Source organism: Musca autumnalis, unplaced genomic scaffold, assembly GCF_047663935.1.
Source record: "Musca autumnalis isolate F117 unplaced genomic scaffold, ASM4766393v1 scaffold_2, whole genome shotgun sequence".
Taxonomy (NCBI): Eukaryota; Metazoa; Arthropoda; class Insecta; order Diptera; family Muscidae; genus Musca; species Musca autumnalis.
In genome coordinates this window covers 11983749-12011464 of record NW_027411755.1, presented here as the reverse complement: position 1 = coordinate 12011464, position 27716 = coordinate 11983749, and the positions used below count along the sequence as shown (strand labels likewise).

General features: G+C 32.4%; 1 protein-coding gene and 1 long non-coding RNA gene across 2 annotated transcripts in view; one reads left to right on the top strand and one right to left on the bottom strand.

Annotated features, from left to right (window-relative positions):
• LOC141393646 (uncharacterized) overlaps positions 1 to 27716 on the bottom strand; it is a 194925-nt gene that overhangs the window by 5417 nt on the left and 161792 nt on the right. The gene's annotated exons all lie outside the window — the stretch shown is intronic.
• LOC141393642 (protein rolling stone) lies at positions 10643 to 27249 on the top strand. The gene is made up of 5 exons (XM_073966958.1): positions 10643 to 11114; positions 12578 to 12800; positions 26081 to 26200; positions 26271 to 26454; positions 26525 to 27249. The coding sequence occupies exons 1-5, from the start codon at positions 11013 to 11015 to the stop codon at positions 26847 to 26849; spliced, it is 954 nt and encodes a 317-aa protein (XP_073823059.1). The 5' UTR covers positions 10643 to 11012; the 3' UTR covers positions 26850 to 27249.

Sequence of the window (27716 nt, the reverse complement as noted above, 5' to 3'; positions counted from 1 at the left end):
TTTCATTGGAAGACTCTGTTGACTAATATTGGAAGACCTGAACTGGTTTTCTATAGAACGGCCTTTTATACGAATGAGATATATGGGAAGAATTAATGATTTTCTCTAGAAAAACCATTTCGTATTCTCTAGGATGACCTTCTGGTCTTCTCTAGGAAGACATTCTGGTCTAGGTGTGCTTAAGGAATACGTTCTGGTCTTCTCTACGAGACCTTCTGATCTTCTCTAGGAGACTTTCTGATATCCACAAGGTGACCTTCTGGTTTTCTATGGAAAGTTCTACTGTTTTCTATAGGAAGGTCTTTTGCTTTTCCATAGCGAGACCTTGTGTTCTTCTATGGAAAGACCATGAGGTCTTCTATGGGATGAACATCTGGAAAGATAATCTGATTTTTAACAAGAACACCTTCAGGTACTTTTTAGGATAACCATTTGATCTTCTATTGGAGCGTCATCTCGGCTTTCATTGGAAGACCTTGTGGACTAATCTTGGAAGACCTTCTTGCGTTTTATAGAAAAACCTTTTCTAGTTTTATGGAAAGACCTTCGTTAGGAAGACATTCTGGTCTTCCCTAGGAAGATCTACTGGACTCCTATAGCAAAAACTTAATGGTCTTCCATAAGGTGTTTCTATAGAAGACCAGAAGATCTTTTCACTGTGGCTGTGGTCCAAAATTGGAGAAAATTTTCGGATCGTGTTGAAATGTTGTTGCAGTGGTTGTCCTGAATTCCTGAGATAATAACCCAAAATCTCTAAAAACCCTGCCGGCACCAACTAAAATGACTGATGAGCACACCATTACTTGTGAGTTGAGTATACGATTTTATCGCAAATTTTTCTGACAACTTCTTCGAATATCTTCCCCGCAAATTAGGAGGGTTGGCTTTTTTATTTGGGATGATGACTTCTATTTTGTTTTTCAAAATAGTCAAGTTTAATCCCATAGTCGTTGTATTTTATTAAAACAACTTTAATTTATTAGTGGGAAAAAATTGGTGATGTTTACCAAGGGGTAAGGCAGGGAAGACTATAGTTTCAGACCTCGCCACAGGTCTTCATCAGTTCCCTTGTTTCTTGTTTTTCAACAAGAAACTTTTTATACCCAAGTGTCAATTGCTCGCTCAAATAGATACGTATCCAAAGAAACACTCTGATCGAGAATTTCTTTGGCACGACCTAAACTAGAACAACTGCACTTGTAAACAAACCCAAATCTTTCCCACTACTATGCGTTCGTTGAGTCTCAACGAAAAAACACATAACTAGTTTGTTGGTATTGCTAACAACAGCAATAAACCAAACTTTTGACGGTGCCTGGTCTCACAATTAGGAGGGTTGGCGTTTTTTATTTGGGATGATTACTTCTATTTTGTTTAATAGTCAGGCTTAAAATGTTCAAAATTTCCGCTTAAATGCAGTTTAACTCTTGTGCGTCGATCGTTGTGAATTTTTAACCAAAGGTAGACTTTATGATCCTATTTACCATGACATAATGCTTTTCGTGGGCATGTCCATATTTCCGGACATAATAACCCGAAAGTTTTATAAAATTCTACTAGGGATATTAACGTCAACTTTCTTTTAACCAATTATACGAATTTCGATTAATCGAGTAGTCGACATTTTGAGTTGTAACATCTAAAAAGAAAAGTCAACTACTCGGATTGTATTGAAATTTTATAAGCGCGTAGACCCTCTAATGTGGACTACAACAATATAATTTATAATTAATTGCTCGTTGGAGTCGAGCTTAATGACCCATGATTTTTTGCTAGTGAAAAAGGAAAGCCGAAGATTAGAATCCACACAACCACCATTATGTGACCGGTTTCGTTGTTGGTAGTGGCCCATCAGACATACCGGCTGTGGTGTTAAAAATTAACACCATGATCTTCGCCCTTATAGACAAAATTTTCAAATAAATAAAAATCAGCTTGAAGCCACGTCCTTGAAAAACATATGAAAAAAGTGTTGTCAAGGCGTGTTGGCGTTCAGAGCCAAACTCATAACATCCAAAGGCTGCGCTAAGCGTTTGTCATGGAAGCCATCACTGTAAAAACAAATTGTATTTGAAAGAAGAAAAGTTCGATGACAGATAAGTCATTCTACAGCCGACATGTTTGATGAGCCGCTACCAACGGCGAAACCGGACACATAATGGTGGTTGTGTGGGATCGAATCTTCGGCTTCTCCTAAAAATTAATATTAAAATGATCTTTTCCATAAAAGACAAAATCTTCAATATAATTTATTGTCTGAGGGAGCCAATACTTCCCGAGATATGGGCACTGAAATGTTTCAATATTTAGGGCAACTTCCCACATAAAAGTCCAATTATATGTAATTTTTTTACTACAGTTAATCTTTAAGAAAAAAACCAAGTACCGTTCTTGTAATTTATGAAGAGTTAATGTTGTTGTGGCAGATGCATAGCATTGATGTGGGTAATTTGTACAATATTACCTTTAAATAGAATAAATGGAAGTATTTGAAAGTATATCTTAACTGGCATCACAATCTTCCTTCCTCCCCATCATCATCATCATCTTAGATTTATCAATGTCATTCATTTAATCAATTTTCAAGTTTTTTTGTGGTTAATTAATAAGTGTCGCCTCACAGCGTTAAATTTTTGCATGGATTTGCATATCATTTTGTGATAGAAAACTTACAAATTAGTGGCTGAGATTCAATGTAGTTGTTGTTGCTCTCCTTATAAGTGGCAAGCTATTTTCACTTTCATTTCAAATTTATTCCACAAATAAAGTTGTGGCGGCGGATTAAATGAAAGTGGGAATGGTTAAAATCAAGTCAGCGATAAATATTCATTTCGAATTTCATATTTTTTGGTGAAATTCCAAAAGGCAGCAAAAAAATCTATAAATACAAATTAACGGCGGAAAATCCCAAATGGAACGATATTGATATGTTCCCTAAAACCTGTGGTCTAAATATGTCAAAGATGTGTAAAGCGCAATGCTCTGAAGGCGACAGTTTCCCTTATTTAAAAATCGATCTAATGAGTAAAATAAGTGTCTTTACTTTATTTAAGGAAATAAAAAAATGGTAGTATCAAATCCAACGAGAGTCACTGTATATTTAAAGTAACAACAATAGTATCATAATGACATAAGTTCAATTACCTTGGCATTTGTTTGTAACATTCTGATAAACGATGGATAGTCCGTGTGTGTATCCATTCGATTGTATACTACCAGATATCTCACAATTAAGTTTCAATAGGGGTATTTTTATCTCCTAAAAAGCTTCGTCATCATCATAAATACATATGAAAACTGATATTCAATTTTAAATGCCACATTGTAGACGGGGAGAGAAGCGGCGGATGGGAAATCATAATTGATCATTGTTGTAATAGCTACGAGTAAGACTAGAATCGGAGATACTATTATTACAACGATGATTTATTTGTGTTCGTTACTTACATGCGTGAGCTGGTGAGGTGTTTGTTTACAAGTTTTCAAATTGAAAAGAAGTACATGAGAAGAAGCTAAGATCAATGAGGGTGTAATGTGTGGGACAGATCTGTGTAAACATAATGGCAGTCATGGAAGTTTCGGCTTTGTCACTATTAACTAGAATTTAAATTAAATTGAGCTTATTATGTCTGCATTCTTAGAATACAACATCAATTAATAAGAGTAATAGAATCAAATGAGGTCAATCACTATTCATATTTTTCAAAATAGGGTCTCTAGATTCTACAAAAAAAAATTGTTTTAAATCCGCGCCTTTTAAAAATAATTCTTATATTTTTTTTTTAAATTCTTTAAAAATCCGCGCCAACAAAAATATTTTTTTAAAAAATCTTTAAAAATCCGTGCCTAACAAAAATATTTTTTTAAAAAATTCTTTAAAAATCCGCGCCAACAAAAATATTTTTTTAAAAAATCTTTAAAAATCCGTGCCTAACAAAAATATTTTTTTAAAAAATTCTTTAAAAATCCACGCCTTTTAAAAATACTTTTTAAAATGTTTTAAAAAATTCTTTAAAACTCTACGCCTACTAAAATAATTTTTAAAATGTTTTAAAAAATTCTTTAAAACTCTACGCCTACTAAAATAATTTTTAAAATTTTTTAAAAAATTCTTTAAAAATCCACGCCTATTAAAAATAATTTTTAAAATTTTTTAAAAAATTCTTTAAAAATCCACGCCTATTAAAAATAATTTTTAAAATGTTTTAAAAAATTCTTTAAAAATCCACGCCTATTAAAAATAGTTTTTAATTTTTTTTAAAAAATTCTTTAAAAATCCACGTCTATTAAAAATAGTTTTTAAGTTTTTTTAAAAAATTCTTTAAAAATCCACGCCTATTAAAAATAGTTTTTAAATTTTTTTAAAAAATTCTTTAAAAATCCACGCCTATTAAAAATAGTTTTTAAATTTTTTTAAAAAATTCTTTAAAAATCCACGCCTATTAAAAATAGTTTTTAATTTTTTTTTAAATTCTTTAAAAATCCACGCCTATTAAAAATCATTTTAAAAATGTTTTAAAAAATTCTTTAAAAATCCTCGCCTATTAAAAATAATTTTTAAAATGTTTTAAAAAATTCTTTAAAAATCCACGCCTATTAAAAATAATTTTTAAAATGTTTTAAAAAATTCTTTAAAAATCCACGCCTATTAAAAATAATTTTTAAAATGTTTTAAAAAATTCTTTAAAAATCCACGCCTATTAAAAATAATTTTTAAAATGTTTTAAAAAATTCTTTAAAAATCCACGCCTATTAAAAATAATTTTTAAAATGTTTTAAAAAATTCTTTAAAAATCCACGCCTATTAAAAATAATTTTTAAAATGTTTTAAAAAATTCTTTAAAAATCCACGCCTATTAAAAATAATTTTTAAAATGTTTTAAAAAATTCTTTAAAAATCCACGCCTATTAAAAATAATTTTTAAAATGTTTTAAAAAATTCTTTAAAAATCCACGCCTATTAAAAATAATTTTTAAAATGTTTTAAAAAATTCTTTAAAAATCCACGCCTATTAAAAATAATTTTTAAAATGTTTTAAAAAATTCTTTAAAAATCCACGCCTATTAAAAATAATTTTTAAAATGTTTTAAAAAATTCTTTAAAAATCCACGCCTATTAAAAATAATTTTTAAAATGTTTTAAAAAATTCTTTAAAAATCCACGCCTATTAAAAATAATTTTTAAAATGTTTTAAAAAATTCTTTAAAAATCCACGCCTATTAAAAATAATTTTTAAAATGTTTTAAAAAATTCTTTAAAAATCCACGCCTATTAAAAATAATTTTTAAAATGTTTTAAAAAATTCTTTAAAAATCCACGCCTATTAAAAATAATTTTTAAAATGTTTTAAAAAATTCTTTAAAAATCCACGCCTATTAAAAATAATTTTTAAAATGTTTTAAAAAATTCTTTAAAAATCCACGCCTATTAAAAATAATTTTTAAAATGTTTTAAAAAATTCTTTAAAAATCCACGCCTATTAAAAATAATTTTTAAAATGTTTTAAAAAATTCTTTAAAAATCCACGCCTATTAAAAATAATTTTTAAAATGTTTTAAAAAATTCTTTAAAAATCCACGCCTATTAAAAATAATTTTTAAAATGTTTTAAAAAATTCTTTAAAAATCCACGCCTATTAAAAATAATTTTTAAAATGTTTTAAAAAATTCTTTAAAAATCCACGCCTATTAAAAATAATTTTTAAAATGTTTTAAAAAATTCTTTAAAAATCCACGCCTATTAAAAATAATTTTTAAAATGTTTTAAAAAATTCTTTAAAAATCCACGCCTATTAAAAATAATTTTTAAAATGTTTTAAAAAATTCTTTAAAAATCCACGCCTATTAAAAATAATTTTTAAAATGTTTTAAAAAATTCTTTAAAAATCCACGCCTATTAAAAATAATTTTTAAAATGTTTTAAAAAATTCTTTAAAAATCCACGCCTATTAAAAATAATTTTTAAAATGTTTTAAAAAATTCTTTAAAAATCCACGCCTATTAAAAATAATTTTTAAAATGTTTTAAAAAATTCTTTAAAAATCCACGCCTATTAAAAATAATTTTTAAAATGTTTTAAAAAATTCTTTAAAAATCCACGCCTATTAAAAATAATTTTTAAAATGTTTTAAAAAATTCTTTAAAAATCCACGCCTATTAAAAATAATTTTTAAAATGTTTTAAAAAATTCTTTAAAAATCCACGCCTATTAAAAATAATTTTTAAAATGTTTTAAAAAATTCTTTAAAAATCCACGCCTATTAAAAATAATTTTTAAAATGTTTTAAAAAATTCTTTAAAAATCCACGCCTATTAAAAATAATTTTTAAAATGTTTTAAAAAATTCTTTAAAAATCCACGCCTATTAAAAATAATTTTTAAAATGTTTTAAAAAATTCTTTAAAAATCCACGCCTATTAAAAATAATTTTTAAAATGTTTTAAAAAATTCTTTAAAAATCCACGCCTATTAAAAATAATTTTTAAAATGTTTTAAAAAATTCTTTAAAAATCCACGCCTATTAAAAATAATTTTTAAAATGTTTTAAAAAATTCTTTAAAAATCCACGCCTATTAAAAATAATTTTTAAAATGTTTTAAAAAATTCTTTAAAAATCCACGCCTATTAAAAATAATTTTTAAAATGTTTTAAAAAATTCTTTAAAAATCCACGCCTATTAAAAATAATTTTTAAAATGTTTTAAAAAATTCTTTAAAAATCCACGCCTATTAAAAATAATTTTTAAAATGTTTTAAAAAATTCTTTAAAAATCCACGCCTATTAAAAATAATTTTTAAAATGTTTTAAAAAATTCTTTAAAAATCCACGCCTATTAAAAATAATTTTTAAAATGTTTTAAAAAATTCTTTAAAAATCCACGCCTATTAAAAATAATTTTTAAAATGTTTTAAAAAATTCTTTAAAAATCCACGCCTATTAAAAATAATTTTTAAAATGTTTTAAAAAATTCTTTAAAAATCCACGCCTATTAAAAATAATTTTTAAAATGTTTTAAAAAATTCTTTAAAAATCCACGCCTATTAAAAATAATTTTTAAAATGTTTTAAAAAATTCTTTAAAAATCCACGCCTATTAAAAATAATTTTTAAAATGTTTTAAAAAATTCTTTAAAAATCCACGCCTATTAAAAATAATTTTTAAAATGTTTTAAAAAATTCTTTAAAAATCCACGCCTATTAAAAATAATTTTTAAAATGTTTTAAAAAATTCTTTAAAAATCCACGCCTATTAAAAATAATTTTTAAAATGTTTTAAAAAATTCTTTAAAAATCCACGCCTATTAAAAATAATTTTTAAAATGTTTTAAAAAATTCTTTAAAAATCCACGCCTATTAAAAATAATTTTTAAAATGTTTTAAAAAATTCTTTAAAAATCCACGCCTATTAAAAATAATTTTTAAAATGTTTTAAAAAATTCTTTAAAAATCCACGCCTATTAAAAATAATTTTTAAAATGTTTTAAAAAATTCTTTAAAAATCCACACCTATTAAAAATAATTTTTAAAATGTTTTAAAAAATACTTTAAAAATCCACGCCTATTAAAAATAATTTTTAAAATGTTTTAAAAAATTCTTTAAAAATCCACGCCTATTAAAAATAATTTTTAAAATGTTTTAAAAAATTGTTTAAAAATCCACGCCTATTAAAAATAATTTTTAAAATGTTTTAAAAAATTGTTTAAAAATCCACGCCTATTAAAAATAATTTTTAAAATGTTTTAAAAAATTGTTTAAAAATCCACGCCTATTAAAAATAATTTTTAAAATGTTTTAAAAAAGTTCTTTAAAAATCCACGCCTATTAAAAATTGTTTTTAAATTTTTTTAAAAAAGTTCTTTAAAAATCCACGCCTATTAAAAATAATTTTTAAAATGTTTTAAAAAATTCTTTAAAAATCCACGCCTATTAAAAATAATTTTTAAAATGTTTTAAAAAATCCTTTAAAATCCACGCCTATTAAAAATAATTTTTAAAATGTTTTAAAAAAATTCTTTAAAAATCCACGCCTATTAAAAATAATTTTTAAAATGTTTTAAAAAATTCTTTAAAAATCCACGCCTATTAAAAATAATTTTTAAAATGTTTTAAAAAATTCTTTAAAAATCCACGCCTATTAAAAATAATTTTTAAAATGTTTTAAAAAATTCTTTAAAAATCCACGCCTATTAAAAATAATTTTTAAAATGTTTTAAAAAATTCTTTAAAAATCCACGCCTATTAAAAATAATTTTTAAAATGTTTTAAAAAATTCTTTAAAAATCCACGCCTATTAAAAATAATTTTTAAAATGTTTTAAAAAATTCTTTAAAAATCCACGCCTATTAAAAATAATTTTTAAAATGTTTTAAAAAATTCTTTAAAAATCCACGCCTATTAAAAATAATTTTTAAAATGTTTTAAAAAATTCTTTAAAAATCCACGCCTATTAAAAATAATTTTTAAAATGTTTAAAAAAATTCTTAAAAAATCCACGCCTATTAAAAATAATTTTTAAAATGTTTTAAAAAATTCTTTAAAAATCCACGCCTATTAAAAATAATTTTTAAAATGTTTTAAAAAATTCTTTAAAAATCCACGCCTATTAAGAATAATTTTTAAAATGTTTTAAAAAATTCTTTAAAAAATCCACGCCTATTAAAAATAATTTTTAAAATGTTTCAAAAAATTCATTAAAAATCCACGGCAAATAAAAATAGTTTTTAATTTTTTTTTTAAATTTTTTTTTAATTTTAAATTTTTTTTTAAAAATAATTTTTAAAATGTTTTAAAAAATTCTTTAAAAATCCACGCCTATTAAAAATAATTTTTAAAATGTTTTAAAAAATTCTTTAAAAATCCACGCCTATTAAAAATAATTTTTAAAATGTTTTAAAAAATACTTTAAAAATCCACGCCTATTAAAAATAATTTTTAAAATGTTTTAAAAAATTCTTTAAAAATCCACGCCTATTAAAAATAATTTTTAAAATGTTTTAAAAAATTGTTTAAAAATCCACGCCTATTAAAAATAATTTTTAAAATGTTTTAAAAAATTGTTTAAAAATCCACGCCTATTAAAAATAATTTTTAAAATGTTTTAAAAAATTGTTTAAAAATCCACGCCTATTAAAAATAATTTTTAAAATGTTTTAAAAAAGTTCTTTAAAAATCCACGCCTATTAAAAATTGTTTTTAAATTTTTTTAAAAAAGTTCTTTAAAAATCCACGCCTATTAAAAATAATTTTTAAAATGTTTTAAAAAATTCTTTAAAAATCCACGCCTATTAAAAATAATTTTTAAAATGTTTTAAAAAATCCTTTAAAATCCACGCCTATTAAAAATAATTTTTAAAATGTTTTAAAAAAATTCTTTAAAAATCCACGCCTATTAAAAATAATTTTTAAAATGTTTTAAAAAATTCTTTAAAAATCCACGCCTATTAAAAATAATTTTTAAAATGTTTTAAAAAATTCTTTAAAAATCCACGCCTATTAAAAATAATTTTTAAAATGTTTTAAAAAATTCTTTAAAAATCCACGCCTATTAAAAATAATTTTTAAAATGTTTTAAAAAATTCTTTAAAAATCCACGCCTATTAAAAATAATTTTTAAAATGTTTTAAAAAATTCTTTAAAAATCCACGCCTATTAAAAATAATTTTTAAAATGTTTTAAAAAATTCTTTAAAAATCCACGCCTATTAAAAATAATTTTTAAAATGTTTTAAAAAATTCTTTAAAAATCCACGCCTATTAAAAATAATTTTTAAAATGTTTTAAAAAATTCTTTAAAAATCCACGCCTATTAAAAATAATTTTTAAAATGTTTAAAAAAATTCTTAAACAATCCACGCCTATTAAAAATAATTTTTAAAATGTTTTAAAAAATTCTTTAAAAATCCACGCCTATTAAAAATAATTTTTAAAATGTTTTAAAAAATTCTTTAAAAATCCACGCCTATTAAGAATAATTTTTAAAATGTTTTAAAAAATTCTTTAAAAAATCCACGCCTATTAAAAATAATTTTTAAAATGTTTCAAAAAATTCATTAAAAATCCACGGCAAATAAAAATAGTTTTTAATTTTTTTTTTAAGTTCTTTAAAAATCCACGGCTATTAAAAATAATTTTTAAAATGTTTTAAAAAATTCTTTTAAAATCCACGCCTACTAAAAATACTTTTTAAAATTTTTTAAAATCTACGCCTATTAAAAATAGTTTTTAAATTTTTTTAAAAAATTCTTTAAAAATCCACGCCTATTAATAATAGTTTTTAAATTTTTTTTTAAAAAATTCTTTAAAAATCCACGCCTATTAAAAATAATTTTTAAAATTTTTTAAAAAATTATTATTAAATTTTTTTTTAAAAAATTCTTTAAAAATCTATTCAGTCATCTGGCCTGATACTACTACCTTGTAAATGTACCTTAAATGGGTTTAATTTTCAAATGAAATTTCATGTTATCTCAAAATTACATGTTCAATAATTTTACATTGTTCTTGCCTCTTGTCTCCTCTATAATTATTGGATTTGAGAACGGATGTCGGCTGGTCTGTCGGTTAGAATCATGCCAATAATATTATGATGCCATAATTCTATATTTTACTAATTTCCCCTCTTATTTTTTTTTTTTTTATTTCATTACAGCCCTTTCAAATGCAATTGCTTTTGACATGATGTCATATTGTTGCTGTTGTTGTAATTGGAATTGCATGCAATTTTACCCTAACGACGTCTGACGGTGTACTTCGTCATCTAAACATTTGAATAAACAAAAACAACAGCAACATCATCATCATCATCGATAATAATAACACAAATTACAACAACAATTATAACAATAACATCACTACAAGTACCTGCTGATCGTTTTATATCGGATTTGAAAAATAATTGCGAGCAAACAATTAAAAAATATTCATTTATAAAATAACACGACGTTGGAGTTTGAAATTTTGCAAAACTAACTAAAATTGATCTGTTGTTGTTTTTGTTGCGGATCAGTGCTAACAATGAAGGCCATAAAAGATATTGTTCATCCGGTAAAGAAGGAATTTCGCCGCGAAAAATGTGGTTTTGAACACACACCGCCAGATGATTTTGTCAAATCACAGGTAAGTTTAGAAGGGATAATTCCTTTCAAATGTCCTGCAGCAGGAAGATTTTGGTCTAGATGCCATCTAGAGGCTGAGCTATTGATGTCAAATTAGTACGAATATAGAAGAACGAATAAAATGTGCTTACAAAAATTGGGAGTAACATCAAAGATACGCTCTTCGAAGATTTTTTATACCATACACCAAAATGTGGAATACTCTTTCAAGATTGTTTTGCCAAAAAATTTTGCATTTACTCAAAATAGTGGTCCCCCCACAAAATTTCAAAATGTTCATTCCTTGTAATATTACAAAGTGCCAGAAACTCAAATTTTACCCCTTTCCCTTACCACCATTATTTTTGAATACAAATATTTTTTGATAAATAAAATTGAACAGGTGTTTTTTAAATCTAATTCAATGAATTCTCAGTAAACGTAGTGTGGGATGAGCAATTTAAATATCAAACAATTAGCAGTGTCTGTCGCCTAAACGACTGGCGAGGTTCATAACCGGCATAACAAATATTAAATCCATTTATAGACTTTGCAATTTTGACTACTTTTCATCTTATTTGCTTTTATTCTAGAGACTATATTCTGAACTCTCTAAGACCTCTTTACAACAACATACCTTAGCCAACCAGGGCACTTAATACAAAAACAATTTCCCTCAAATGGGTTCAAGGTATTAAAGCGTTGGCCCAATAAAAATTATTGAAAAAAGAAAACCAAAACTTATTAAAAATTTATGCACAATTCAAATACACACAGGTGACCTCGCCACCTGCACCCCCTTGTAACTTATTCCATGGTAAGTTATGAGGGGTAAATATGACCTGCAGGTACTTTTGGGCAAGTGTCCAATACAAAATTGGTTATTAATTGGAAATTAAAAAGAAAAATAAAAACAGAAAACGAAGAAGACACCTGTCAACGCTCCCATCTATGAATGCCAAAGAATGAGCTTTACTTAGTGGAGTGGTGGCTTCTTGGATAACCCACTTAAAACATATAACACAGTAGTAAATATATTCTAACCATCATCATTTGGGTCAATGTCCAAGACAAACTATAAAATGCCGCCTAAAAAAGGCGATGACAAAGCTAACCATGACCTGATAAGAAGTTTTTTGTTTTTTATTTTGTAGATAACAACCTTTTTTTTGACACGCACCTTCTTTTGTTTAAAGAACCTAGATTTGTTGGGGGCTTATAGAAAGGGGGAGGAGAAGGAGTAGTTTAGTTTAAAAGTATTAACATTTCATGTCATTGTTTCACCTTGGAGTTCATCTTAAAGGAGTGTAAAATTTAAAGAAGAAGCATTGTTATAATTATAAAAATCAATGTTTTTTCGGAAATGGGTCAACGACCCAGTTCGGAATTCATACTTGTCTAATTTTAGTATGTATTTCCATTTTCTTCCTCCCAGTTAAAATTCTAATTTTCATATTTCAATTTTCTTCTTTTCCCTTTTTTTAGTGGCAAAATCGCACCAGAAGCATCCTTTACCTGATATACCGCCTCTTCTTGGCTGGCTTCTTTATTGCCGTGGTTATTGACTCCATGATCGATCATTACAACAATGCCAGCTTTGGTTTGTATTTCATTTACATGACAAATTGGGGTATCCTGATGTGCATGATCACCAATGTATATGCAGCCATTTTGGTCCTTATATGGCATTATCGTCCTGATTATGCAGGTAAGTGGAAACTTGGAATATTTTATAATATAAGATCTTCTATAGGTTATCTACAGATAGAATTACCTTCTGTAAGCTTTCTACAAATAGAATACCTTTTGCAGGCCATCTACAGATAGAAGACATTCTGTAGGTCTTTTTCAGATGGAAAACTTTCAGCATGTCTTACAGACAGAAGACCTTCTGTAAGTTTTCTGCAGATATAAAACCTTCCGTATGTTATTTACAGATAAAAGGTATATATAGGATATAATAGTATATAGATAGAATAGCATAATAGTGGATGGCCCAAAGGATTGTCCACGGTACAGTAGATGGCTCATAGAGTCGTCCACGGTACAGTAGATAGCCTATAGGGTCGTCTACTGTATAGAAGATGGCCCATAAGTTCATCTACCGTATAGTATATGGCCCATAGTCTACCAGGGACGTACGCAGGATTTCATTTCGGGGGGGGCCCAACTTGACCAAAAATCATGAATAGTTCAAATGTTGTGTAGCGTTACGTAAAGCTATTTTAAGGGGTTATGGCCACTTATAAGCATCAGAAAAGCCATTTTCATGCATTTTTTATAAGAAATCTATTAAACCTTGAGTTACCTTCTATTTTTTTTTTTTTTTTTTTTTTTTTTTTGAAAAATCTTTCTGACAAAATCCCGTCTAGAAAGCACTGTTTTTGCTAAAGTAGTTTGCGGTACCCCCTGTAGTTTGAAAAAGAATAAACCGATCAGCATATATTTTTGTGGGATCATTACAAACCTAATAATCTAGTCCATTATCGAAACGGAATTAAAAAAAAAAAACAATTTTTAACAGTTAAAATCAAAACTTCGATTTTAACAAAAAAAAAAAATGTTTTTGATATTCTTCGGACTCCCTCAGCAGTTTTTTAAAGACTCTCTCGGTTAAGCACATGATTTATGTGTATAACAGTCCAACAAAAACACATAAAGACCGGAGCATCCGTTTTCGAGTTGACACCGCTTTCAAAAGTGCTACTTCGAGGAAAAGACGTTTTTAGTTTCTATGCTACATACAAAACACAATAAATTTTTCCCTTCGAAAACTAATATCCCGGTAAATTTTTGTCCGATGGATTGGAAATTTTGGCACATATTCTATTCTACATTTAATTTAAAATGAGCCAAAAACAATTCGATTTTTCGAATTTTATATGAAATATTGGTACAAAGTATATAAATTAAATATTTACAGAGTATGATATTTAGAATTGAAAATAAACAATATCGGGCCACGTTCGGTAAAGTCGCCATGTAAAATCTACGCCCCGTTTTCAATGAATTGAAGTTTTTAATCATACAGGCCCACGCTATAGTTAATCGCAAGAGAGTTTATAGCAAGATTTTTTTTTATTTCGATGATCTTAGCCTATTTTTTAAGAACATCATCTTCCGTTGTCGTTGATATGTTTCCAAATGAAAACATTAAGAAAAATTTAACAGTTTTGGAGATATGGTGAGAAATCTATACACATTATGGAATTTTTAAATATATTATAAAATTTGAGGCAACAAAAGTGTTTTTCCAGTTCATTATTTGTCCAAATATTTTATTCTGACCCTTATCTACAAATTTGCTTCAGAGGTCAGAAGAAGATTTGCATTGGTTTCAGAGATATAGCCCCGAGTTGATTTTAAAAGTCGATATTTAACAATGTTTAGAAGGGGCCATAAAATCCAAGCCGGATCTGACTCAACAAAACGCAACTAGGCTTTTGTACTTTGGGTCTGTACTTTCAAAAAATCCTCACTTTAAATTGTTTGCACATGATTACCTTAAAAGTGTTATTTACCTGAAGAGATAGAGTCTGATTCCAGGATTATTTTTATACCCTCAGCATTTATGCTAACGAGGGTATATGGGCAATATTATTGAAAATTTAACATCGTTGAAGCCAAGGTTTACCCGTTTATAACTCGCGAATAGTGGTTGTATATTGTACAATTTACATGCTTTTGGATAAAATGAAATGTTTTTAGACTTGGCAAAAAATATTGGCCTTCAAAGTTGATTTGCGTGGAAGCTGTGGCTATATTTATGTTAAAAAATGGGTAAAAGTGGGTTGAAGCCAACGTGTCTTTTTTTCTTTTCTCTCGATTTGTGATTAAACCACACTTATCACGATTTTCCCGTTAAAGTAAAAGTAGAAGGCAACTAAATAAGGATTATCTCACTAGTGTATAACTTCTCAAAATTTGATCTGCGTCTACCATTAAATGATGCTGACATTTTGAAGCCAGATTTTAAGTGTTTTTTGAAATTTTCTTATAATTTCGTTCCGCAAACAGGTTTTTCAAAAAGTCATATATAGGAATGAAGAACTCACGATTCTGATTTATTTGATATATGTGTCGTGAATGTAGCCTACACAGCTTCAGAGAAATCTGTATCCAAATACGAAAATTTTGTGCGAACAAATTTCTAAAAATCATATATTTCGGGTCTAATTTGTACAATTGGCATTCGATTTACTCGTGCATGATTGCAAATTTTGGATTTTTACTTTGCGGATCTAATAAATCATTACTCGTTAAAATCCATCTACTAAAACGCGAGATAGGAGAAATTCCAAGGTAGGAAAATCACCTAATATTGTTTTTGAAATTATCGCGCATTTTATCGCGTATTCTGTCGGCCGCATGCACTACTATGAAAAAACTAGTGCAGCATCTTCCTTTTTGCGGAAACAGAGATTTAAAAACTTCACTGATAAGGGAACTACATTCATTTTATCCCAAAAATAGTGTGTGATGCTACATCCACGGTTCTTGACTGATTGCCTTGAAATAGGTATATATAGATGCAGATTTTCATGGTGACACTAAAACCGGATGCGGAACGAAATTGTATGAACTTTGCGCAAATTAGCGATGTTTTATAGGATTTTTAATGCTAAGATGCAGCCGATGCTACATCTTAGCGTCCAAATTATATTTCGAAAAATATATACAAATTAAAAGATATGGTCTTGCTGTACATGAAAATCACATGCGGACAAAACGATTTTGATAATTAAGCGATTTACACATATTTTAATAATGCATATAAGTTAAAGCGGTTTATTTGAATTATATTTCCGTTTAAGAAGTCTACTGATTTATTTCAACATCCCGATAACTTTCCTCAATTGGAAACCTTCTATGTGAATGTAGTTAAAGCAAAATCCGCCCATTTCCTTGGGAGTTTCAAGAAAAATAAAAGAAGTACTCCTATAGAATTTTTCCAATATTTTCGACTCTAGAATGCATGTGAAAACCATTATTCCAAACCAAAATTAGTTTTTTGTAACACAAATATGTGCTTATTTTGGCTATAATATCCTAACTACTATCCCGATGATTATAAGTTTGGTCTCATTTGATTCCCCGTGAAGTCTTTATTTAAAACTGTTACTTTTTTCGTAATTTTTGACGGGTAAATGGACCTATATTTTCAAAAAATTCGGATTACATTTAAAATTTTTTCAATTTTTTGTAAATTCCGCGAATACTGAGAAACATTTTACAAATATTATGCAATCTACTTAATGACGTCACTTCGTAATAACTTTTTAGTGACATTTGTGCTCAATAAAATAATTAGCGTTTTTGTAATAATTTTTTCTTAAAAGCAGAAGTAAAACCGCGATAACATTTGTCCGCAACAACCAAAAATTTGCTCGCGAGCGGATTTGTACTGGGGAATTTTTTCTTAACCTATGTACCAAAAATCGTTAATGTAGCGCGAAAAAAAAAATTCAATTTTTTGGAAATGGAATATGAAATAATTGGCAGTTTTGCCCATATACACTTTCATACGGGCAAAATGTGCCTCATCGAAATAACGGTTTTAAACCCCAAGTATGTTTGGACGAAATGTGTTTCAGACAATTTGGAGTCGATTAAGCAATGTCCGTCCGTCTGTCTGGCTGGCTAGAGCGCACGATAACTCTCGAACGGATGAACCGATTCGGTTCAAATTTTGGCTTTCGTAATATTTTGCCCAAACTTAGTTCAAGTTCGAAAATGTGCTATATCGGTCCATTCCTTCTGGTACCTCCCCCACAAAAGTTCGGAAATTTTGTGTGCACGATAACTCTTGAAGGGAGTAACCGATTTGGTTCATACTTTGCCCATCGTGAAATGTGTACCAGACTTAGATATAGTTTCAATATGGAATCAATCGGTTCAATCATTCGGGTACCTCCCACACAAAATTTCGGAAAAGTTCAGTTTAGGGCCATCTCTCGAATCGCCACAGCCCCCATACGACTGTACAAGTTTCATCAGGGGCAAGTCCATACTTCCTGAGAAAATAGCCTGAAACTTGCAAAAAACCTTATGACACCATGCGAGGTGGTTGGAGCGCAAGATAACCCTCGAACGAATCTGCCGATTCGGTCCAAAATTTGGCCTTAGTAATATTATGTCCATACATAGTTTCAGTTCGAAGATAAGCCATATCGGTCCACTCCTTCAGGTACCTCCCCCACAAAAGTTCAAAAATGTTCGGAAAAATTGTTCGTACGGTAACTCATGAAGGTAGTGGCAGAATTGGTCCATACTTTGCACATCCTAATATATCTACCAGATATAGATCAGGTTCAAATATGGACTATATTTGTCTACTCCATCCGGTACCCCCCACACAAAATTTCGGATAAGTTCACTTTAAGACCTGATATCGAATCACTTTGAATTTTTTTGAAGCAACTTGCATTCGCTGTCTCATTTACGATGGTAAACGTTTTTTCAGGGGCAAACCCATACTTCTTGAGCAAACAGCCCCAAGGGTGTAAAAACCACCTATGGCACCATATGGAGAGGCTGGAGATCCATTCTTTTTAGTATCTCCTCCGCAAAACTTTTGATCTTTAATACTAATCAATATTTTTGTCGGTTCAAACGCCCAACATTTTCCAAATCCCCTAAATACATACGTTTTTTTTGGAAAAATTTGTTTCAATATACACAGGCTGAGGGTATATCTCTGTCGGCAAAGCCGACTGATACTTTTTTACTTGTTACTTTTAATATAATGTTAAAAAATAAGTGTTATAATTTTTGTTCTTAATTGTACGATTAGAAGTTTTTGGACTCGATGACAAACACTTTGATGGACTTAGTTCTATATAGTTTGCACAAATAACAATCGATCCTTATTGAACCCCACTTAATTATTCGCTAATAATAAGTTAATTAATTTTAGAAATGGATCTTATTTTGAGAGACACTCCTCTCGAAAGTTACCGCGCACATAAGCTATTTTAGTTGGTCACCGTGGAATTTATAGCTTTGTCAGGAAGCATGAACTTGTCCACGAAAAATAGGATATCGCTGTAAACAAGACTACAAAATGTCCAAAGGATCCTCGAACAGTCTTTAAACTGCAGTTAGTAGACTTGTATAAGGGACCTGAATATGTTGTCCAAACCTATTCTCTTGGAACTTGATGTACTGTTGGAAGTAATTTTGCGAGTGGACCGAGACAGTCCATACTAGGTTCGATTTTAGACCGAATCTGTTAGTCCCTTCGACCATTTTAGTGAAATATGATTTAAATTTAATTTGGACAAAACATTACGAGATCCATAACTTGGACCAAATTGGTTGATCCGTTCGAGAGTTATCATGAGTTCCAACCTGCCAGACAAACAGAGATACAGACGGACGGTGGTAAGTACTTCCATCTTATCTGAAACGAATAGCGTCCAAACATATGTATGTGGAGTCAAAAATCATTATTTTGTTGAGACCTATTTGTATCGTATCCTAGTGTATGTAATCTCGTAACCTTAAAGTCTGAGGCTACAATTAAACTTCGGTGGTGATAAGGAAAAAAAAACAAGTCACACACAAAAATTCATTTGTCTTCATTATTTTCTCATACTGTTTAGGAGCAAATTTGTCTAAAATAGAGTAACAAAATTTTGGCGATGGCATACATTTTATCCAATAGACATTTTTTCATATACTTCCATTCCCACAATACTATGACAATAAACTTGGAGTTCATTAGGGATTCGCATTTGATAGTGCAATGATATGACATGAAGAAGTAAATCAGATTTCATTGGAAGTTTCTCTCAAAAACAGCATACAAACAAAAAATCTTAAAATATTTTCTTACAAAACTTTTTAATCATGTACATTTTCTGTTCAGAAACTTAAGAAAATATAAGTTTTCATTTGAAATCTGCAAACATACAAACATTTTTATGAGAAAAAGATATAATAACTAGTTAGAGTAGCTTAACAAATTTTGTTCGACGAAACCATTTCGGGGGGGGGGGGGGGGCACAGGGGGCACGGGCCCCCTGTGCCCCCCCCCTGCGTACGTCCCTGTAGTCTACTGTATAGTAGATTTCCCCCATAGGGTCTATTGTATAGTAGATGGCCCATAGGGTCGTCTACTGTATAGTAGATGGACAATAGGGTCGTCTACTGTATAGAAGATGGCGCATAAGTACGTTTACCGTATAGTATATGGCCCATAGTCTACTTTATAGTAGATTTCCCATAGGGTCGTCTACTGTATAGTAGATGGCCCATAGGGTCCCCATAGATTACTCCATAGGGTCGTCTACTGTGTAGTTGATGGCCCATAGGGTCGTCTACTGTATAGTAGATGGCCCATAGGGTCGTCTACTGTATAGTAGATGGCCATAGGGTCGTCTACTGTAAAGTAGATGGTCCATAGAGTCGTCTACTGTATAGTAGATGGCCCATAGGGTCGTCTACTGTATAGTAGATGGCCCATAGGGTCGTCTACTGTATAGTAGATGGCCCATAGGGTCGTCTACTGTATAGTAGATGGCCCATAGGGTCGTCTACTGTATAGTAGATGGCCCATAGGGTCGTCTACTGTATAGTAGATGGCCCATAGGGTCGTCTACTGTATAGTAGATGGCCCATAGGGTCGTCTACTGTATAGTAGATGGCCCATAGGGTCGTCTACTGTATAGTAGATGACCCATAGGGTCGTCTACTGTATAGTAGATGGCCCATAGGGTCGTCAACTGTATAGTAGATGGCCCATAGGGTCGTCAACTGTATAGTAGATGGCCCATAGGGTCGTCAACTGTATAGTAGATGGTCCACAGGGTCGTCTACTGTATAGTGGATGGCCCATAGGGTCGTATACTGTATAGTAGATGGTCCATAGGGTCGTATACTGTATAGTAGATGGTCCATAGGGTCGTCTACTCTATAGTAGATGGTCCATAGGGTCGTCTACTCTATAGTAGATGGTCCACAGGGTCGTCTACTGTATAGTAGATGGCCAATAGGGTCTTCTACTGTATAGTAGATGGCCCATAGGGTCGTCTACTGTATAGTAGATGGCCCATAGGGTCGTCTACTGTATAGTAGATGGCCCATAGGGTCGTCTACTGTATAGTAGATGGCCCATAGGGTCGTCTACTGTATAGTAGATGGCCCATAGGGTCGTCTACTGTATAGTAGATGGCCCATAGGGTCGTCTACTGTATAGTAGATGGCCCATAGGGTCGTCTACTGTATAGTAGATGGCCCATAGGGTCGTCTACTGTATAGTAGATGGCCCATAGGGTCGTCTACTGTATAGTAGATGGCCCATAGGGTCGTCTACTGTATAGTAGATGGCCCATAGGGTCGTCTACTGTATAGTAGATGGCCCATAGGGTCGTCTACTGTATAGTAGATGGCCCATAGGGTCGTCTACTGTATAGTAGATGGCCCATAGGGTCGTCTACTGTATAGTAGATGGCCCATAGGGTCGTCTACTGTATAGTAGATGGCCCATAGGGTCGTCTACTGTATAGTAGATGGCCCATAGGGTCGTCTACTGTATAGTAGATGGCCCATAGGGTCGTCTACTGTATAGTAGATGGCCCATAGGGTCGTCTACTGTATAGTAGATGGCCCATAGGGTTGTCTACAGTATAGTAGATGGCCCATAGGGTCGTTTACTGTATAGTAGATGACCAATAGCGTCGGCTACTGTATAGTAGATGGCCCATAGGGTCGTCTACTGTATAGTGGATGGCCTATAGGGTCGTCTATTGTATAGTAGATGGCCCATAGGGTCGTCTACTGTATAGTAGATGGCCCATAAGGTCGTCTATTGTATAGTAGATGGCCCATAAGGTCGTCTACTGTATAGTAGATGGCCCATAGGGTCGTCTACTGTATAGTAGATGGCCCATAGGGTCGTCTACTGTATAGTAGATGGCCCATAGGGTCGTTAGTAGATGGCCCATAGGGTCGTCTACTGTATAGTAGATGGCCCATAGGGTCGTCTACTGTATAGTAGGTGGCCCATAGGGTCGTCTACTGCATAGTAAATGGCCCATAGGGTCGTCTACTGTATAGTATATGGCCCGTAGGGTAGTAGATGGCCCATAGGGTCGTCTACTGCATAGTAAATGGCCCATAGGGTCGTCTACTGCATAGTAGATGGCCCATAGGGTCGTCTACTGTATAGTAGATGGCCCCATAGGGTCGTCTACTGTATAGCATGTGGCCCATAGGGTCGTCTACTGTATAGTAGATGCCCCATAGGATCCTTTAATAAATAGTAGATGGCCCACAGGGTCGTCTACTGTATAGCAGATGGCTCATAGAGTCTATAGAAGCACCCTTTGTTTCAGAAATGGTCTATAGAAGCACCTATTGTTTCAGAAAGGGTCTAAGAAGCACCCTTTGTTTCAGAAAGTGTCTATAGAAGCACCCTTTGTTTCCGAAACGGTCTATCGAAGCACCATTTTCTTTCAGAATGTGTCTAGCGAAAAGCCTTTCTTCAGAATGGGTGTATCGAAGCACCCTTTCTTTCAGAATGGGTGTATCGAAACACCCTTTTTTCATAAAGGGTCTATAAAATCAACCTTTGTTTCAAAAAGGGTCTATCGGAGCATCCTTTCTTTCAGAAAGGGTCTATCGGAGCACCTCTTCATTCAGAAACGGTCCATAGAAGCATCCTTTCTTTCAGAAAAGGGTCTATCGGAGCATCCTTTCATTCCGATACGGTCCATAGAAGCATCCTTTCTTTCAGAAAGGGTCTATCGGAGCACCTCTTCATTCAGAAACGGTCCATAGAAGCATCCTTTCTTTCAGAAAAGGGTCTATCGGAGCATCCTTTCATTCCGATACGGTCCATAGAAGCATCCTTTCTTTCAGAAAGGGTCTATCGAAGCATCCTTTCTTTCAGAAAGGGTCTATCGGAGCATCCTTTCTTTCAGAAAGGGAATGTAGAAGCACCATTTCGTTCAGAAAGTGTTTGTAGAAGCACCCTTTCGTTCAGAAAGTGTTTGTAGAAGCACCCTTTCTTGGGACTATAGAAGCACCCTTACTTTCAGAAACGGTCTATAGAAGCACCCTTTCTTTCAGAAACGGTCTATCGGAGCATCCCTTCATTCAGAAACGGTCCATAGAAGCATCCTTTCTTTCAGAAAGGGTCTATCGAAGCATCCTTTCTTTCAGAAAGGGTCTATCGAAGCATCCTTTCTTTCAGAAAAGGGTCTATCGGAGCATCCTTTCATTCCGATACGGTCCATAGAAGCATCCTTTCTTTCAGAAAGGGTCTATCGAAGCATCCTTTCTTTCAGAAAGGGAATGTAGAAGCACCATTTCGTTCAGAAAGTGTTTGTAGAGGCACCCTTTCGTTCAGAAAGTGTTTGTAGAAGCACCCTTTCTTTCAGAAACGGTCTATAGAAGCACCCTTTCTTTCAGAAACGGTCTATAGAAGCACCCTTTCTTTCAGAAATGGTCTATAGAAGCACCCTTTCTTTCAGAAACGGCCAATAGGGTCTTCTACTGTATAGTAGATGGCCCATAGGGTCGTCTACTGTATAGTAGATGGCCCATAGGGTCGTCTACTGTATAGTAGATGGCCCATAGGGTCGTCTACTGTATAGTAGATGGCCCATAGGGTCGTCTACTGTATAGTAGATGGCCCATAGGGTCGTCTACTGTATAGTAGATGGCCCATAGGGTCGTCTACTGTATAGTAGATGGCCCATAGGGTCGTCTACTGTATAGTAGATGGCCCATAGGGTCGTCTACTGTATAGTAGATGGCCCATAGGGTTGTCTACAGTATAGTAGATGGCCCATAGGGTCGTTTACTGTATAGTAGATGACCAATAGCGTCGGCTACTGTATAGTAGATGGCCCATAGGGTCGTCTACTGTATAGTGGATGGCCTATAGGGTCGTCTATTGTATAGTAGATGGCCCATAGGGTCGTCTACTGTATAGTAGATGGCCCATAAGGTCGTCTATTGTATAGTAGATGGCCCATAAGGTCGTCTACTGTATAGTAGATGGCCCATAGGGTCGTCTACTGTATAGTAGATGGCCCATAGGGTCGTCTACTGTATAGTAGATGGCCCATAGGGTCGTCTACTGTATAGTAGATGGCCCATAGGGTCGTCTACTGTATAGTAGATGGCCCATAAGGTCGTCTATTGTATAGTAGATGGCCCATAAGGTCGTCTACTGTATAGTAGATGGCCCATAGGGTCGTCTACTGTATAGTAGATGGCCCATAGGGTCGTCTACTGTATAGTAGATGGCCCATAGGGTCGTCTACTGTATAGTAGGTGGCCCATAGGGTCGTCTACTGCATAGTAAATGGCCCATAGGGTCGTCTACTGTATAGTATATGGCCCGTAGGGTAGTAGATGGCCCATAGGGTCGTCTACTGCATAGTAAATGGCCCATAGGGTCGTCTACTGCATAGTAGATGGCCCATAGGGTCGTCTACTGTATAGTAGATGGCCCCATAGGGTCGTCTACTGTATAGCATGTGGCCCATAGGGTCGTCTACTGTATAGTAGATGCCCCATAGGATCCTTTAATATATAGTATATGGCCCACAGGGTCGTCTACTGTATAGCAGATGGCTCATAGAGTCTATAGAAGCACCCTTTGTTTCAGAAATGGTTTGTAGAAGCAACCTTTGTTTCAGAAATGGTCTATAGAAGCACCTATTGTTTCAGAAAGGGTCTAAGAAGCACCCTTTGTTTCAGAAAGTGTCTATAGAAGCACCCTTTGTTTCCGAAACGGTCTATCGAAGCACCATTTTCTTTCAGAATGTGTCTAGCGAAAAGCCTTTCTTCAGAATGGGTGTATCGAAGCACCCTTTCTTTCAGAATGGGTGTATCGAAACACCCTTTTTTCATAAAGGGTCTATAAAATCAACCTTTGTTTCAAAAAGGGTCTATCGGAGCATCCTTTCTTTCAGAAAGGGTCTATCGGAGCACCTCTTCATTCAGAAACGGTCCATAGAAGCATCGTTTCTTTCAGAAAAGGGTCTATCGGAGCATCCTTTCATTCCGATACGGTCCATAGAAGCATCCTTTCTTTCAGAAAGGGTCTATCGAAGCATCCTTTCTTTCAGAAAGGGTCTATCGGAGCATCCTTTCTTTCAGAAAGGGAATGTAGAAGCACCATTTCGTTCAGAAAGTGTTTGTAGAAGCACCCTTTCGTTCAGAAAGTGTTTGTAGAAGCACCCTTTCTTGGGACTATAGAAGCACCCTTACTTTCAGAAACGGTCTATAGAAGCACCCTTTCTTTCAGAAACGGTCTATCGGAGCATCCCTTCATTCAGAAACGGTCCATAGAAGCATCCTTTCTTTCAGAAAGGGTCTATCGAAGCATCCTTTCTTTCAGAAAGGGTCTATCGAAGCATCCTTTCTTTCAGAAAAGGGTCTATCGGAGCATCCTTTCATTCCGATACGGTCCATAGAAGCATCCTTTCTTTCAGAAAGGGTCTATCGAAGCATCCTTTCTTTCAGAAAGGGAATGTAGAAGCACCATTTCGTTCAGAAAGTGTTTGTAGAGGCACCCTTTCGTTCAGAAAGTGTTTGTAGAGGCACCCTTTCGTTCAGAAAGTGTTTGTAGAAGCACCCTTTCTTTCAGAAACGGTCTATAGAAGCACCCTTTCTTTCAGAAACGGTCTATAGAAGCACCCTTTCTTTCAGAAACGGTCTATAGAAGCACCCTTTCTTTCAGAAACGGTCTATAGAAGCACCCTTTCTTTCAGAAACGGTCTATAGAAGCACCCTTTCTTTCAGAAACGGTCTATAGAAGCACCCTTTCTTTCAGAAACGGTCTATAGAAGCACCCTTTCTTTCAGAAACGGTCTATAGAAGCACCCTTTCTTTCAGAAACGGTCTATAGAAGCACCCTTTCTTTCAGAAACGGTCTATAGAAGCACCCTTTCTTTCAGAAACGGTCTATAGAAGCACCCTTTCTTTCAGAAACGGTCTATAGAAGCACCCTTTCTTTCAGAAACGGTCTATAGAAGCACCCTTTCTTTAAGAAACGGTCTATAGAAGCAACCTTTCTTTCAGAAACGGTCTATGGAAGCACCCTTTCTTTCAGAAACGGTCTATAGAAGCACCCTTTATTTCAGAAACGGTCTATAGAAGCACCCTTTATTTCAGAAACGGTCTATAGAAGCACCCTTTCTTTCAGAAACGGTCTATAGAAGCACCCTTTATTTCAGAAACGGTCTATAGAAGCACCCTTTCTTTCAGAAACGGTCTATAGAAGCACCCTTTCTTTCAGAAACGGTCTATAGAAGCACCCTTTCTTTCAGAAACGGTCTATAGAATCACCCTTTCTTTCAGAAACGGTCTATAGAAGCACCCTTTCTTTCAGAAACGGTCTATAGAAACACCCTTTCTTTAAGAAACGGTCTATAGAAGCACCCTTTATTTCAGAAACGGTCTATAGAAGCACCCTTTATTTCAGAAACGGTCTATAGAAGCACCCTTTATTTCAGAAACGGTCTATAGAAGCAGCCTTTCTTTCAGAAACGGTCTATAGAAGCACCCTTTCTTTCAGAAACGGTCTATAGAAACACCATTTATTTAAGAAACGGTCTATAGAAGCATCCTTTATTTCAGAAACGGTCTATAGAAGCACCCTTTCTTTCAGAAACGGTCTATAGAAGCACCCTTTCTTTCAGACCCGGTCTATAGAAGCACCCTTTCTTTCAAAAACGGTCTAGAGAATCACCCTTTCTTTCAGAAACGGTCTATAGAAGAACCCTTTCTAGCACCCTGTCTTTCAGAAAGGGTCTATAGAAGCACCCTTTTTTAAGAACGAATTTATCGAAGCACCCTTTGTTTCAGAAAGGGTCTATCGAAGCACCCCTTCCTTGCGCTAGAAACTACTAACATTTTTTTCCTGTTTATTTTTAAAGCTTGGGATGTGTCCATAGTACGTTTAGGTATATTTGTGTATTTATCTCTTTTTACTCATTTTAAATATTTTAAAATTTCTTTTCTTTTTAGATAAACTGTTAAATTTGGAATCCTTAACAAGTCCATTCCGCATCTATTGGGGTATACACATAACAACGCTGGTCGTGTCAATTGTTATTACCATTATCTATTGGTCGCTGTTGTATGATGGTAAGTATCGAAATCTCTTCTCGATGCTTTAATAATGAAAATATTTCTCCTTTTTTCCTCCCACCCACAGTGAACGAAAGCAACCTAAATGCCACCAACATTTTGACGCATGTCTTCAATTCGGTTTGCATGTTTGTGGATTTGCTGATTGTGGCACATCCCTTGAGGTTGTTGCACATGTTTTTACCGGTTGTCTTCGGTATTATTTATGCCATTTTCTCGGCGATATATCAACTGAGCGGGGGGCATAATATGTAAGTATACAAATTTCTTCCTAGTATCCCCTCTAATAAATTAATCTAATCTCCTTTCTTTTCTTCACAGCAAAGGCAAGCCCTACATTTACCACGTTGTGGATTGGGATAAACCCCTCAACGCCACCTTGACAGTGGTGGCAGTTCTTATGCTGTCATGTGTCATTTATATGGCTCTCTTCACCATCTACAAATTGAGGACCCTGCTCTACAGACGTGTCAACAAGGCTTCATTTATTCTGCCCACAACAACACCACCACCACCAATTACCAAAAAGAAAGCCGGTACCGGCATCAAACATTCCTCATCGGGCATTTCCATGGTGCTGGGAGACTTTGAGGGCAAAACAAATCCTGCCTTTTCGCAGAGTTCCGAAAATATTCATAAGCATTAAAATTCTTCTGAATTTGTAAAATAATGTTAATTTAATTTATTTTAGTTGTATAAGTTGTAATTTGTTTTGTGGAAGGGCTTTGTAATGATTTCTTTGGTTCTTCGATCTTTCCATAAATTACATATGTATGTATATTATGAAGTAATTATTTAGTGTATTTATTGATAATTATTTTAGGAAATTTTGTATTTAGTTTGATAAGTGTGCATCTTTTTTAGTCATTGTTTGTACCTTGGATAGCATCATAATATTTAGTCTCAGGGGATAATTAGTTGTTTTAATTAAATTAAAATTTAATTTAGTGTTAATTTTGCTTAATTTAAGTAGTAACAAATTTTTTGTATCATGTTCATGCATGTTTTATATGTAAGTAATCTAAATAAAAATAATCGATTTTTTATGTTAATGTTTTTTATCTAAATCTTAAGTAGTCAGATAACACTGTGCAACATTTTTAAAGTAGTCTTGTGCAAACAATTTGAGCTGAGGATTTTTTGGAAGTACAGACCCAAACGACAAAGTCCCTAGTTGGGTTTTGTTATGTTGGATCCAGCTTGGATTTAATAAATATGTCAATAATGTGGTGAAATCCGAAATGCGAGAATAAACTGTTGGTGTGAACTGTGTTTGAAATAGAGTTGTAAAAGATATGATGCAAAATACCGCTGAAACAACATGAAGTAAGCATTTTAGAGTTTCAGAATGTTCCAAAGAATTGCAGAGAACACTATTTGGAAGATTTTTGCTAACGATTACTTGGTTCAATTCCCAATAGTTTAGCTGATACTGACCAGAATTTCAGCAATTGTGTAAAATTCTATATTTTAACGATTTGGATGCCCTAGATTGAGTTTTTCTTATGTCCTA

Excerpts from the sequence above, each read along its gene's own strand:
- LOC141393642 (XM_073966958.1), top strand. The coding sequence starts at position 11,013 with ATGAAGGCCATAAAAGATATTGTTCATCCGGTAAAGAAGGAATTTCGC. Across the intron at positions 12,801-26,080 it reads TTATCGTCCTGATTATGCAG|ATAAACTGTTAAATTTGGAA; the intron begins GTAAGTGGAAAC and ends TTTTCTTTTTAG. Across the intron at positions 26,201-26,270 it reads TTGGTCGCTGTTGTATGATG|TGAACGAAAGCAACCTAAAT; the intron begins GTAAGTATCGAA and ends TCCCACCCACAG.